The sequence below is a fragment of the Cherax quadricarinatus genome, chromosome 72, assembly GCF_038502225.1.
Source record: "Cherax quadricarinatus isolate ZL_2023a chromosome 72, ASM3850222v1, whole genome shotgun sequence".
Taxonomy (NCBI): Eukaryota; Metazoa; Arthropoda; class Malacostraca; order Decapoda; family Parastacidae; genus Cherax; species Cherax quadricarinatus.
In genome coordinates, this window is record NC_091363.1 from 8,607,206 (window position 1) to 8,623,172 (window position 15,967).

Sequence of the window (15,967 nt, forward strand, 5' to 3'; positions counted from 1 at the left end):
ACTAGGTGAACAGTACCTACAACTAGGTGAACAGTACCTACAACTAGGTGAACAGTACCTACAACTAGGTGAACAGTACCTACAACTAGGTGAACAGTACCTACAACTAAGTGAACAGTACCTACAACTAGGTGAACAGTACCTACAACTAGGTGAACAGTACCTACAACTAAGTGAACAGTACCTACAACTAGGTGAACAGTACCTACAACTAGGTGAACAGTACCTACAACTAGGTGAACAGTACCTACAACTAAGTGAACAGTACCTACAACTAGGTGACCAGTACCTACAACTAGGTGAACAGTACCTACAACTAAGTGAACAGTACCTACAACTAGGTGAACAGTACCTACAACTAGGTGAACAGTACCTACAACTAAGTGAACAGTACCTACAACTAGGTGAACAGTACCTACAACTAGGTGAACAGTACCTACAACTAAGTGAACAGTACCTACAACTAGGTGAACAGTACCTACAACTAGGTGAACAGTACCTACAACTAGGTGAACAGTACCTACAACTAGGTGAACAGTACCTACAACTAGGTGAACAGTACCTACAACTAGGTGAACAGTACCTACAACTAGGTGAACAGTACCTACAACTAGGTGAACAGTACCTACAACTAGGTGAACAGTACCTACAACTAGGTGAACAGTACCTACAACTAAGTGAACAGTACCTACAACTAGGTGAACAGTACCTACAACTAGGTGAACAGTACCTACAACTAAGTGAACAGTACCTACAACTAGGTGAACAGTACCTACAACTAGGTGAACAGTACCTACAACTAGGTGAACAGTACCTACAACTAGATGAACAGTACCTACAACTAGGTGAACAGTACCTACAACTAGGTGAACAGTACCTACAACTAGGTGAACAGTACCTACAACTAGGTGAACAGTACCTACAACTAGGTGAACAGTACCTACAACTAGGTGAACAGTACCTACAACTAGGTGAACAGTACCTACAACTAGGTGAACAGTACCTACAACTAGGTGAACAGTACCTACAACTAGGTGAACAGTACCTACAACTAAGTGAACAGTACCTACAACTAGGTGAACAGTACCTACAACTAGGTGAACAGTACCTACAACTAAGTGAACAGTACCTACAACTAGGTGAACAGTACCTACAACTAGGTGAACAGTACCTACAACTAAGTGAACAGTACCTACAACTAGGTGAACAGTACCTACAACTAGGTGAACAGTACCTACAACTAGGTGAACAGTGGCAATAGATGTAAAGAAATATTTCCACTTGTGCCCAGACTAAATCTGGGACCTGAGCCACAAGACATCCAGAGTATAATGAAGTCTAAGAAAGGCCAGCCTTTATTGGATAATCTTGATTTTATTTTTTTTTTTGAGTAAATTCTTAATCTATAAAGAATGGTGGTGTTTGTGATGATGATTATGATGACGATGATACAAACACCAATGATGATGACAATGACAGCAGCAGCAATAGTGATGATATTACCACCATGAGGGTACCTTATCAGTGGGGTCATCAGGATCGAATGATAAAATGCCAGGTTGAAATGCAACTTCCTGTGGTGGCCCACGTGTCACCTTAGACACTGCGTTTGACATTATCACCGGCACAAGAGGAGTCTTAGTAATTTCAAAATACGTCATCCCTCGTTTTTGAAAAGGCCAACTAGGGTCCAGCACTGTAGGATCTGAAATACAAGAAAAATTAAAAGAGAATATAAAAAAAATTTATTTATATTATCTACTATTTATCTATAAATAACATTATTGTAAACAATAGCCTGATGAATCCCTTACAGCACAGTTATGAATACATTATTTTTTTAAGTAGTTTCCACCTCAGTTTGTCAACACTGCACCTTTAACTTTTGTTTACAACTTTTATTAAATAGAGTGATATTATGTTACACTGGTAGGCCCCATTTTACAGCATTTTGTTGTACAGTGTTTTGCTAATACAGCAGTTTTCTATTATACCCAGTCTTCATTTATTCATACTTCATACATAAATATATTCACCACTCACTATAAGCTAAGGATGTTATTAACTATAAAACTTTTTGGCTACCTCACAGTAGTATTATTTTCTTATTATTTTTTTATTATCACACTGGCCGATTCCCACCAAGGCAGGGTGGCCAACCAAGGCAGGGTGGCCCGAAAAAGAAAAACTTTCACCATCATTCACTCCATCACTGTCTTGCCAGAAGGGTGCTTTACACTACAGTTTTTAAACTGCAACATTAACACCCCTCCTTCAGAGTGCAGGCACTGTACTTCCCATCTCCAGGACTCAAGTCCGGCCTGCCGGTTTCCCTGAACCCCTTCATAAATGTTACTTTGCTCACACTCCAACAGCACGTCAAGTATTAAAAACCATTCGTCTCCATTCACTCCTATCAAACACGCTCACGCACGCCTGCTGGAAGTCCAAGCCCCTCGCACACAAAACCTCCTTTACCCCCTCCCTCCAACCTTTCCTAGGCCGACCCCTACCCCGCCTTCCTTCCACTACAGACTGATACACTCTTGAAGTCATTCTGTTTCACTCCATTCTCTCTACATGTCCGAACCACCTCAACAACCCTTCCTCAGCCCTCTGGACAACAGTTTTGGTAATCCCGCACCTCCTCCTAACTTCCAAACTACGAATTCTCTGCATTATATTCACACCACACATTGCCCTCAGACATGACATCTCCACTGCCTCCAGCCTTCTCCTCGCTGCAACATTCATCACCCATGCTTCACACCCATATAAGAGTGTTGGTAAAACTATACTCTCATACATTCCCCTCTTTGCCTCCAAGGACAAAGTTCTTTGTCTCCACAGACTCCTAAGTGCACCGCTCACCCTTTTCCCCTCATCAATTCTATGATTCACCTCATCCTTCATAGACCCATCCGCTGACACGTCCACTCCCAAATATCTGAATACATTCACCTCCTCCATACTCTCTCTCTCCAATCTAATATCCTATCTTTCATCACCTAATATTTTTGTTATCCTCATAACCTTACTCTTTCCTGTATTCACTTTTAATTTTCTTCTTTTGCACACCCTACCAAATTCATCCACCAATCTCTGCAACTTCTCTTCAGAATCTCCCAAGAGCACAGTGTCATCAGCAAAGAGCAACTGTGACAACTCCCACTTTATGTGTGATTCTTTATCTTTTAACTCCACGCCTCTTGTCAAGACCCTCGCATTTACTTCTCTTACAACCCCATCTATAAATATATTAAACAACCACGGCGACATCACACATCCCTGTCTAAGGCCTACTTTTACTGGGAAATAATTTCCCTCTTTCCTATGTACTCTAACTTGAGCCTCACTATCCTCGTAAAAACTCTTCACTGCTTTCAGTAACCTACCTCCTACACCATACACCTGCAACATCTGCCACATTGCCCCCCTATCCACCCTGTCATATGCCTTTTCCAAATCCATAAATGCCACAAAGACCTCTTTAGCCTTATCTAAATACTGTTCACTTATATGTTTCACTGTAAACACCTGGTCCACACACCCCCTACCTTTCCTAAAGCCTCCTTGTTCATCTGCTATCCTATTCTCAGTCTTACTTTTAATTCTTTCAATAATAACTCTACCATACACTTTACCAGGTATACTCAACAGACTTATCCCCCTATAATTTTTGCACTCTCTTTTGTCCCCTTTGCCTTTATACAAAGGAACTATGCATGCTCTCTGCCAATCCCTAGGTACCTTACCCTCTTCCATACATTTATTAAATAATTGCACCAACCACTCCAAAACTATATCCCCACCTGCTTTTAACATTTCTATCTTTATCCCATCAATCCCGGCTGCCTTACCCCCTTTCATTTTACCTACTGCCTCACGAACTTCCCCCACACTCACAACTGGCTCTTCCTCACTCCTACAAGATGTTATTCCTCCTTGCCCTATACACGAAATCACAGCTTCCCTATCTTCATCAACATTTAACAATTCCTCAAAATATTCCCTCCATCTTCCCAATACCTCTAACTCTCCATTTAATAACTCTCCTCTCCTATTTTTAACTGACAAATCCATTTGTTCTCTAGGCTTCCTTAACTTGTTAATCTCACTCCAAAACTTTTCCTTATTTTCAACAAAATTTGTTGATAACATCTCACCCACTCTCTCATTTGCTCTCTTTTTACATTGCTTCACCACTCTCTTAACCTCTCTCTTTTTCTCCATATACTCTTCCCTCCTTGCATCACTTCTACTTTGTAAAAACTTCTCATATGCTAACTTTTTCTCACTTACTACTCTCATTACATCATCATTCCACCAATCGCTCCTCTTCCCTCCCGCACCCACTTTCCTGTAACCACAAACTTCTGCTGAACACTCTAACACTACATTTCTAAACCTACCCCATACCTCTTCGACCCCATTGCCTATGCTCTCATTAGCCCATCTATCCTACAATAGCTGTTTATATCTTTCCCTAACTGCCTCCTCTTTTAGTTTATAAACCTTCACCTCTCTCTTCCCTGATGCTTCTATTCTCCTTGTATCCCATCTACCTTTTACTCTCAGTGTAGCTACAACTAGAAAGTGATCTGATATATCTGTGGCCCCTCTATAAACATGTACATCCTGAAGTCTACTCAACAGTCTTTTATCTACCAATACATAATCCAACAAACTACTGTCATTTCGCCCTACATCATATCTTGTATACTTATTTATCCTCTTTTTCTTAAAATATGTATTACCTATAACTAAACCCCTTTCTATACAAAGTTCAATCAAAGGGCTCCCATTATCATTTACACCTGGCACCCCAAACTTACCTACCACACCCTCTCTAAAAGTTTCTCCTACTTTAGCATTCAGGTCCCCTACCACAATTACTCTCTCACTTGGTTCAAAGGCTCCTATACATTCACTTAACATCTCCCAAAATCTCTCTCTCTCCTCTGCATTTCTCTCTTCTCCAGGTGCATACACGCTTATTATGACCCACTTTTCGCATCCAATCTTTACTTTAATCCACATAATTCTTGCATTTACACATTCATATTCTCTTTTCTCCTTCCATAACTGATCATTCAACATTACTGCTACCCCTTCCTTTGCTCTAACTCTCTCAGATACTCCAGATTTAATCCCATTTATTTCCCCCCACCGAAACTCCCCTACCCCCTTCAGCTTTGTTTCGCTTAGGGCCAGGACATCCAACTTCTTTTCATTCATAACATCAGCAATCATCTGTTTCTTGTCATCTGCACTACATCCACACACATTCAAGCATCTCAGTTTCATAAAGTTTTTCTTCTTCTCTTTTTTAGTAAATGTCTACAGGAGAAGGGGTTACTAGCCCATTGCTCCCGGCATTTTAGTCGCCTCATACGACACGCATGGCTTACGGAGGAAAGATTCTTTTCCACTTCCCCATGGACAATAGAAGAAATAAAGAAGAACAAGAGCTATGTAGAAAAAGGAGAAAAACCAGTAAAAGTAGGCCTTAGACAAGGATGTGTGATGTCACCGTGGTTGTTTAATATATTTATAGATGGGGTTGTAAGAGAAGTAAATGCGAGGGTCGTGGCAAGAGGCGTGGAGTTAAAAGATAAAGAATCACACACAAAGTGGGAGTTGTCACAGCTGCTCTTTGCTGATGACACTGTGCTCTTGGGAGATTCTGAAGAGAAGCTGCAGAGATTGGTGGATGAATTTGGTAGGGTGTGCAAAAGAAGAAAATTAAAGGTGAATACAGGAAAGAGTAAGGTTATGAGGATAACAAAAAGATTAGGTGATAAAAGATTGAATATCAGATTGGAGGGAGAGAGTATGGAGGAGGTGAACGTATTCAGATATTTGGGAGTGGACGTGTCAGCGGATGGGTCTATGAAAGATGAGGTGAATCATAGAATTGATGAGGGAAAAAGAGTGAGTGGTGCACTTAGGAGTCTGTGGAGACAAAGAACTTTGTCCTTGGAGGCAAAGAGGGGAATGTATGAGAGTATAGTTTTACCAACGCTCTTATATGGGTGTGAAGCGTGGGTGATGAATGTTGCAGCGAGGAGAAGGCTGGAGGCAGTGGAGATGTCATGTCTGAGGGCAATGTGTGGTGTGAATATAATGCAGAGAATTCGTAGTTTGGAAGTTAGGAGGAGGTGCGGGATTACCAAAACTGTTGTCCAGAGGGCTGAGGAAGGGTTGTTAAGGTGGTTCGGACATGTAGAGAGAATGGAGCGAAACAGAATGACTTCAAGAGTGTATCAGTCTGTAGTGGAAGGAAGGCGGGGTAGGGGTCGGCCTAGGAAGGGTTGGAGGGAGGGGGTAAAGGAGGTTTTGTGTGCGAGGGGCTTGGACTTCCAGCAGGCATGCGTGAGCGTGTTTGATAGGAGTGAATGGAGACAAATGGTTTTTAATACTTGACGTGCTGTTGGAGTGTGAGCAAAGTAACATTTATGAAGGGATTCAGGGAAACCGGCAGGCCGGACTTGAGTCCTGGAGATGGGAAGTACAGTGCCTGCACTCTGAAGGAGGGGTGTTAATGTTGCAGTTTAAAAACTGTAGTGTAAAGCACCCTTCTGGCAAGACAGTAATGGAGTGAATGATGGTGAAAGTTTTTCTTTTTCGGGCCACCCTGCCTTGGTGGGAATCGGCCAGTGTGATAATAATAAAATATATATATATATATATATATATATATATATATATATATATATATATATATATATATATATATATATATATATGCATGTGCATGTCTGTGAAGTGTGACCAAAGTGTAAGTTGGAGTAGCAAGATATCCCTGTTATCTAGCGTGTTTATGAGACAGAAAAAGACACCAGCAATCCTACCATCATGCAAAACAGTTACAGGTTTCTGTTTCACAGTCATCTGGCAGGACGGTAGTACTTCCCTGGGTGGTTGCTGTCTACCAACCTACTACCTATACCTCACAGTAGTAATAAGGTAAAATAACAATTAATTAAAATTTACCAATCTTAACCTGTCTAGACTTAAGTAGTCTGTAAGTATTAGCATTAATGTGCCTGAACTGGCCCGGCATGATAGTGGCTCTCTTTGTACCTAATAAATTATAAAATGTAATCATGCATTGTAACCTTTGAAAGGAAATAAATTTTGTATCTGTATTTGATGAAAATATTTTAAGTTAAGTAATGTGAATGGAGACAAATGGTTTTTAATACTTGACGTGCTGTTGGAGTGTGAGCAAAGTAACATTTATGAAGGGATTCAGGGAAACCGGCAGGCCGGACTTGAGTCCTGGAGATGGGAAGTACAGTGCCTGCACTCTGAAGGAGGGGTGTTAATGTTGCAGTTTAAAAACTGTAGTGTAAAGCACCCTTCTGGCAAGACAGTGATGGAGTGAATGATGGTGAAAGTTTTTCTTTTTCGGGCCACCCTGCCTTGGTGGGAATCGGCCGGTGTGATAATAAAAAAAAAAAATAATGTGTGTGTATTGTATATGCAATTTTTAGGCCTAGCTATATTGCTTGCCTAATATATGATAATGTAAACATGTTATCAGGCTTTTATATGTATTTAAAAATGAAAAAAGGCGATGATTCACCTTACAGCAATTTTCACTTTACAGCGGTAGCACGGAACCTAACCTACTGTATAAGTGGGAGTAGCCCAGAACTTAACCTACTGCATAGGCAGGGGTAGCCCGGAACCTAACCTACTGTATAAGTGGGGGTAGCTCAGAACTTAACCTACTGCATAGGCAGGGGTAGCCAGGAACCTAACCTACTTTATAAGTGGGGGTAGCTCAGAACTTAACCTACTGCATAGGCAGGGGTAGCCAGGAACCTAACCTACTGTATAAGTGGGGGTAGCTCAGAACTTAACCTACTGCATAGGCAGGGGTAGCCAGGAACCTAACCTACTGTATAAGTGGGGGTAGCCCAGAACCTAACCTACTGTATAAGTGGGGGTAACCCAGAACCTAACCTACTGTATAAGTGGGAGTAGTCCAGAACCTAACCTACTGTATAAGTAAGGGTAGCCCAGAACCTAACCTACTGTATAAGCGAGGGTAGCCCGGAAGCTAACCTGCTGTATAAGCGAAGGTAGCCTGGAACCTAAGCTACTACATAAGTGAGGGTAGCCTGGAACCTAAGCTACTACATAAGTGAGGGTAGCCTGGAACCTAAGCTACTACATAAGTGAGGGTAGCCTTGAACCTAAGCTACTACATAAGTGAGGGTAGCCTGGAACCTAAGCTACTACATAAGTGAGGGTAGCCTGGAACCTAAGCTACTACATCAGCAAGCAAGGGTAGCCTGGAACCTAAGCTACTACATAAGTGAGGGTAGCCTGGAACCTAAGCTACTACATAAGCAAGGGTAGCCTGGAACCTAAGTTACTGTATAAGTGGGGTCCTCCTGTTTATACATATTTAGGTTTTCACTGTTATTATTGCTTAGTTTATGGGCTTGGGATTTCAAGGTAATTTTTGGGGTACTGTATATTAGGGTAACTAGTGTGATGGTATTCTGGGAAAACTATTGTGATCTTCAGCACATATACCCTTCAGGGGTAAATGATGATAACCTTATTTCTACAATGTATGGCTTACAATTGATTCAGAGAAAGGTGACAATTATGACATACTTTATAGAAAGCCTCTGGTTATGAACATTTCAGATAACCTTAAAATAAACTAATAACTACCATTTGAATTTTTTGCAAATAATTTGTTGGAAGTTTCAGTAAAGCAATCTGCTATAATGTTTGTGGAGTTTATTACAAACAATAGTCAAATACAAATGTTAACTACTGATTTGCTATAAATTTCAGTATTACTACACAGGACATACAATAAACTTTAAGCCCACAGAATGCATGGTGTCATGGTGCTGGTGAGGTATTAATGATCGAAGAAATTGGAGCTACCCTCCCCTTCTTTGAATCAAACCTGATTACCAGTCATTCGTCAGGGGCTGTACAACCACTATGGGCTTAGCACTTCCCATGAATATAATGTTGTAATAATAATACTGTACCTAATGCTCAGTAATGTTAGCCAAAAAAATTATATGATCATTATCCTCTTCCCACTTTCAGTGGATGGGATTTGCAAGCATCTTTTATGTATATACATAAGATAGTGACCTGTACATACAGTTATGTCCAGTATAGTGACTGATCAAAAACTAGGCCATAGTTACAGGATGGAGGACTGAGCCTCCTCTTCTCCTTGTGCTGCATAACCCACATGAGTTTACTGAAGCATAAAAAACAATAATAATAATAAAAATAATAATAACAGTAGTAGTAATAATAATAATAATAATAATAATAAAAATAATAAAAGGTATACAGGCCTAACTGACATCAATGACATACTACTATATAGAAAGCTGCTTGTTATGCATAGCATTTCAGGCAAACTAGGTCAGTTTTGTCCCAGGATGCAACCCACACCAGCTGACTAACACTAAGGTACCCATTTTACTGGTGGGTGAACATAGACAACTGGTGTAAGAAAACACGTCCAATGTTTCCACCCCTTCTCTGGGAATAGAACAAGGACCCTCACCGTGTGAAGCAAGAGCTTTTGCCACCAGGCCACAGGGCACTAGTACATACAGAATATATTTACCCCACCAGTACATACAGTATAGTATACTTACCCCACATGGTCAGTGTATACCAAGCTACATATAGGTTATAGTTGAAGGTTCTTGCCGGTATTGTGAGTTGTGGCTTGTTCCATGAATCAAACACATACATGGTAGGGATAAACTCTATCAGTTCTCCAGTAGTAGAGTTGGCCAGGTAAAGTTGCCAGCGTTTTCTGTGAAGACATTCTCTTCTCAAAATTTATCATACAACATATGCAGAGCAGAAAATTAATAATTGTATAGCAAGGCTCAGGTTAGTACATGTGAGAGGAAGATTATTTTCCAATATAATTAGGCCTTAGACAGGGATGTAATGTCACCATGGTTGTTAAACATATTTATAGATGAGGTTGTAAAAGAAGTGAATGCTAGGGTTTTAGGGTGAGGTGTGAGATTAAAATATGCTGAATCTGATACAAAATGGGAATTGTCACAGTTACTTTTTTGGTGATGACATGGCTCTTGTGGGAGATTCTGAAGAGAGGTTGCAAAGACTAGTAAACAAATTTGGGAGGGTATGGAAAAGTATGAAAAGTATGAAAGTATAGTAGTACCAACACTCTTATATGGGTGTGAAGCTTGGGTGGTAAATGCAGCAGCGAGGAGACGGTTGGAGGCAGTGGAGATGTCCTGTTTGTTTAAGGGCAATGTGTGGTGTAAATATTATGCAGAAAATTCGGAGTGTGGAAATTAGGAAAAGGTGTGGAGTTAATAAAAGTATTAGTCAGAGGGCAGAAGAGGGGTTGTTGAGGTGGTTTGGTCATTTAGAGAGAATGGATCAAAGTAGAATGACATGGAAAGCATATAAATCTATAGGGGAAGGAAGGCGGGGTAGGGGTCGTCCTCGAAAGGGTTGGAGAGAGGGGGTAAAGGAGGTTTTGTGGGCAAGGGGCTTGGACTTCCAGCAAACGTGCGTGAGCGTGTTAGATAGGAGTGAATGGAGACGAATGGTACTTGGGACCTAATGATCTGTTGGAGTGTGAGCAGGGTAATATTTAGTGAAGGGATTCAGGGAAACCGGTTATTTTCATATAGTCGGACTTGAGTCCTGGAAATGGGAAGTACAATGCCTGCACTTTAAAGGAGGGGTTTGGGATATTGGCAGTTTGGAGGGATATGTTGTGTATCTTTATATGTGTATGCTTCTAGACTGTTGTATTCTGAGCACCTCTGTGCTGATAATGTGCGAGTGTGGTGAAAGTGTTGAATGATGATGAAAGTATTTTCTTTTTGGGGATTTTCTTTCTTTTTTAGGTCACCCTGCCTTGGTGGGAGACAGCCGACTTGTTGAAAAAAAAAAAAATGGAAAAGAAGGAAATTAAAAGTGAACATAGGAAAAAGTAAGATAATGAGAGTACATATAAAAACAAATATAAGCAATGAGAGACTGGATATCAGATTCTAGGGAAGGAATATGGAGGAAGTAAACTTTTTATTTTTTTCAACACTTTGGCTGTCTCCCACTGAGGCAGGGTGACCCAAAAAAGAAAGAAAGATTTTTACTATCATTCATTCATGCAGAGACACTCAGATATGACAGTTCAGATGTCACTCCAAACAGGCAAATATCCCAAACCCCTCCTTTAAAGTGCAAGCACTATACTTTCCACCTCCAGGACTCAAGTCCAGCTAATTGGTTTCCCTGAATAACTTCGCAAAAATATTACCCTACTCACCCTGTTCATATATTTGGGAGTAGACTTGTTGGCTGATAGCTCTATGAGAGATGATGTGAACTATATAACTGACAAAGGAAAAAAGATGGGTTGTGCAGTGAGGCATCCATGGAGACAGAGTTTTATCCATATGATAAGATAAAGGCAAAAAGGGAAATGTGCCAGAGCATAGTGGTACCAACACTGTCGCATTGGTGTGAAATAAATCTATAACCTTGAATTTGACCTGCATTAATTTTTTTTTTCAACACATCGGTTGTCTCCCACCGAGGCAGGATGACCCAAAAAGAAAGAAAATACCCAAAAAGAAAATACTTTCATCATCATTCAACGCTTTCACCTCACTCATACATAATCACTGTCTTTGCAGAGGCATTCAGAAATTAAGATGTGACCTCTAGAAATCATCATTTCCCTGCAAAATACTGTATCAACACATTTACTGAACATTAGAGGCAAAGTGTTGTTGAAGGACTTCAATTTTTTTTGTTTTTTTCAACAAGTCAGCTATCTCCTACCAAGGCAGGGTGACCCAAAAAGAAAGAAAATCCCCAAAAAGGAAATACTTTCATCATCATTCAACACTTTCACCTCACTTTTCAATTATTACCAGCAAATAAAATAATCCAAAATAATGCTACAGAAACCCAACACACATTATGTTTGAATTATGAAGCAACCCAGTTAAGATATTGTTAAGATATTCTAGCAAAACCATTTTCTTTTCTCAAGGAAGTGCTACAATATGCTACTAGAACAACATACAGTGTCTAGAAAGAGAAAGCATAAACCTGAGATCAGAAAGAGATACAACTAAGAATTATCTGCATATAATTTAAAAGTAAATTGAGTGATGCATTGTTTTGGAAAATTATAACATACTGATCATCTCTCACCAAAGTAGAGTAACCCAAAAAAAGAGAAAATACTTTCACCATCATTCTTTCAATCATCTATCTTGCCAGATGCATGCTAACATCACAATTCAGATGGTCATCTGAATTGAAATATCCCCATCCCTCCTTCAGCGTGAAAGCACTGTACTTCCCACCTCCAGGACTCAAGTTTGCCTAATGAGCTTCCTTGTATTCCTTCATAAATATTACTCTGCTTACACTCATTTACTTCCACTTCTGTCTAATGAGCACACACAAGCCTGTTGGATGTTTAAGCTCAAAGCACTCAAAACCTTTAGTCTCTTCTTTAAACCTTGCCTGGGATGACCCCTACCCCTCCTTCACTATCCCACATTTATACACCCTCCTAGTTAAATAGTCTTCTTCATCCTCTCTAAATGTCCAAACATTCCCTCCTCAGCCCTCTGAATAATAATTTTGATCAAAGTTAAAGTCAATGATTTATTTCCACATGATACAATGTTTGTACATTGATTAGGTTAGGTTAGGTAAGGTTTGTCAGGAAACAGGACAAATGTTTCCTGACGTGGGTCTTAGTCAGATGATGACCCGCCTTTGAAGCTTTTGGTCATCTGACCGAGGCCTTCCGCTGGCTTACCGGTCCACCCCTTTAAAAATTATGGTCATTTATAACCATTGTTTAATAATACTTTGTACATTGATGAGTAACATTTGGTTGTGCATACAGAAAGCTCATGGTTATGTAGAACATTTCAGGCAAGCTTAAGCCAAACTTATGGCTGCAACAACAGTAATTATTATTTGCTTACATTTAAGGACATTAAATGTATACAAAACAAATTTGGTTTACAAAACCTTACTTCTAATCAACAAGCTCCAAATTGTCTGCATAATATTCATACCACACATTGCCCTCAAACACATCTATACCTCCAGCCTCCATCTTCAAATGTAATATGACTAAAAAAGTAGAAAAGTACATAAGTAACTGTGACCCAATTCTCAAACTTCAAATTCAAATCTATTTCCAATGTTTATTTGAATTTTATAATAAAATATAGCAGTCAGACTTTTTTTTTTTTTTCAACAAGTCGGCCGTCTCCCACCAAGGCAGGGTGACCCAAAAAAGAAAGAAAATACCCAAAAAGAAAACACTTTCACCTCACTCACACATAATCACTGTTTTTGCAGAGGCGCTCAAAATACAACAGTTTAGAAGCATATACGTATAAAGATACACAACATATCCTTCCAAACTGCCAATATTCCAAACCCATCCGTTAGAGTGCAGGCATTGTACTTCCCATTTCCAGGACTCAAGTCCAGCTATATAAAAATAACCAGTTTCCCTGAATCCCTTCACTAAATATTACCCTGCTCACACTCCAACAGCTCGTAAGGTCCAAAAAACCATTCATCTCCATTCACTTCTATCTAACACGCTCACGCACGCTTGCTGGAAGTCCAAGCCCATTACCCACAAAACTTCCTTTACCCCCTCCCTCCAACCTTTTCGAGGTGACCCCTACCCCGCTTTCCTTCCCCTACAGATTTATACGCTCACCATGTCATTCTATCTTGATCCATTCTCTCTAAATGACCAAACCACCTCAACAACCCCTCTTTCGTCCTCTGACTAATACTTTTATTAACTCCACACCTTCTCCTAATTTCCACACTCCAAATTTTCTGCATAATATTCACACCACACACTGCCCTTAGACAGGACATCACTGGCTCCAAACGCCTCCTGGCTGCAGCATTTACAACCCAAGCTTCACACCCATATAAGTGTTGGTACTACTATACTTTCATACATTCCCTTCTTTGCCTCCATAGATAACATTTTTTGTCTCCACATATTCCTCAATGCACCACTCACCCTTTTTCCTTCATCAATTCTACGATTAACCTCATCCTTCATAAATCCATCTGCTGACACATCAACTCCCAAATATCTGAAAACATTCACTTCTTCCATACTCCTCCTCCCCAATTTGATATCCAATTTTTCTTTATCTAAATCATTTGATACCCTCATCACCTTACTCTTTTCTATGTTCACCTTCCACTTTCTACCTTTACACACACTTCCAAACTCGTTTACTAACCTTTGCAATTTTTCTTTAGAATCTCCCATAAGCACAGTATTATCAGCAAAAAGTAACTGTGTCAATTCCCATTTTGTATTTGATTCCCCATAATTTAATCCTACCCCTCTCCTGAACACCCTAGCATTTACTTCTTTTACAACCCCATCTATAAATATATTAAACAACCGTGATGACATTACACATCCCTAAGACCTACTTTTACTGAGAAGTAGTCTCCCTCTCTTCTACACACCCTAACCTGATTTATTTTTATTTATAAAAACTTACTTCTCCTGTATGAGTACAAATCAAGTAATACATAATTTTCTGAAGAGTTGTATGAAAAAACTGTAATCTTCATGCGATCTTCATTTTGCTCTACTTGTCAATGAGATGGAATGTGGCAAAAATACCTAAGAATAAACATTATCTTTATTATTCCCTTATTACAGTATCATTATCAACCTGTGTGCTCTCACTTTGTGTTGCTGGTGAGTTCGCAGTTGATGGTAGCAATGGTATTGAGGGTGTTATCAACGCTCTTGTAGAACTGTATAGGTATCTCAAAATTTGGGCTGCCCTGGTCAATATACATTAGAGGAGGCCTGCAGTGTATGTTGGTCACCAGGGTCATGATACGCTGTAAACAGCTGCTCATGGGGTTGAATGCATACATCGTCACATTGAACACATCATCCCATCTGTTGAAAATCAAAAATCATATCCATTACCTACTGAAAGTTAGGGATTAAACACAGCATGTACAGTATGTCACTGACTCAAGAAACTGTTATAACACAATTGCAACAAACCATGGAAAAGGCAAGCAAGTCGTAAAACTCCAGGCCATGAGTTCAAACCCCACCCGTTCCATGGTTAGTATGTCACTGGATAGGTTAGAGGGTCAACAATGTCATTATAAAACTGAAGTCAATAATGTCTTATAGGCTAGGGTAGGGGCTAACACTGTTAAAAAATAGGGCTCAAGGCTGTCATTATAAAAGATACAGATGAAGACAAAACTCTCTTAAAAGCTAAGTCCAACACAGACTGCAACAGGACACACAGACACAACACAAGGAATAAATACAGGGTATCTCTTTGACATACCACATGTTCAGCTTAACCTCTTCAGAAGTTCCATGCAAATTAAAGGCCCTAGAATGTAGAACTCATTAATGGAACAAGCAAAAAACATTCCAAATCTGCAAACTACTTCAAAACTTGTGCTATAAAAAACTACAGGAGGGCCCCATTAGTATGGCTCTTAGGTTCCTCACCCTGCATGCTAAGTGTAAATTGCCAGGGGGTGGAAAAGAGCAATATTTTCCATATCAAATGCATCTAAAATCCTTGATAGTGTTTACACAGTCATACATTAAGCACTCCATACAGCTAGGCCCTCTCCAGGTAAACTCCAGGTAAGTCAGCCATCTCATGCCTAGGCAGCATGACCCAAAACAAAGAAAATTTTTTACCATGATTCAACACTTTTGTTCTTCTTTTTGGGCTACCTTGCCTCGGTGGGAAACGGCTGATTTGTTGAAAGAAACAAGTGATTTTGAATAATTTACCAAACTGCGGCAGGCCAGGGCTCTTGAGGCGGGACAGTATGTCGTGGGGTCAAGCCCTGGCCTGCCACAGTTTGGTAAATACAGTGGAACCCCAAA

At 40.0% G+C, this 15,967-nt stretch overlaps 1 protein-coding gene across 1 annotated transcript in view; it reads right to left on the reverse strand.

Annotated features, from left to right (window-relative positions):
• The window catches only part of LOC128701426 (location of vulva defective 1-like), a 384,351-nt gene that overhangs the window by 350,598 nt on the left and 17,786 nt on the right, over nucleotides 1-15,967 (reverse strand). Inside the window, exons 2-4 of the mRNA XM_070100373.1 lie at nucleotides 14,777-14,998; nucleotides 9,660-9,823; nucleotides 1,518-1,705 (exon numbers count right to left, since the gene is read on the reverse strand). Of these exons, the coding sequence (XP_069956474.1) occupies nucleotides 1,518-1,705; nucleotides 9,660-9,823; nucleotides 14,777-14,973 (549 nt within the window). The 5' untranslated portion in view covers nucleotides 14,974-14,998. The remainder of the gene's footprint in view (nucleotides 1-1,517; nucleotides 1,706-9,659; nucleotides 9,824-14,776; nucleotides 14,999-15,967) is intronic.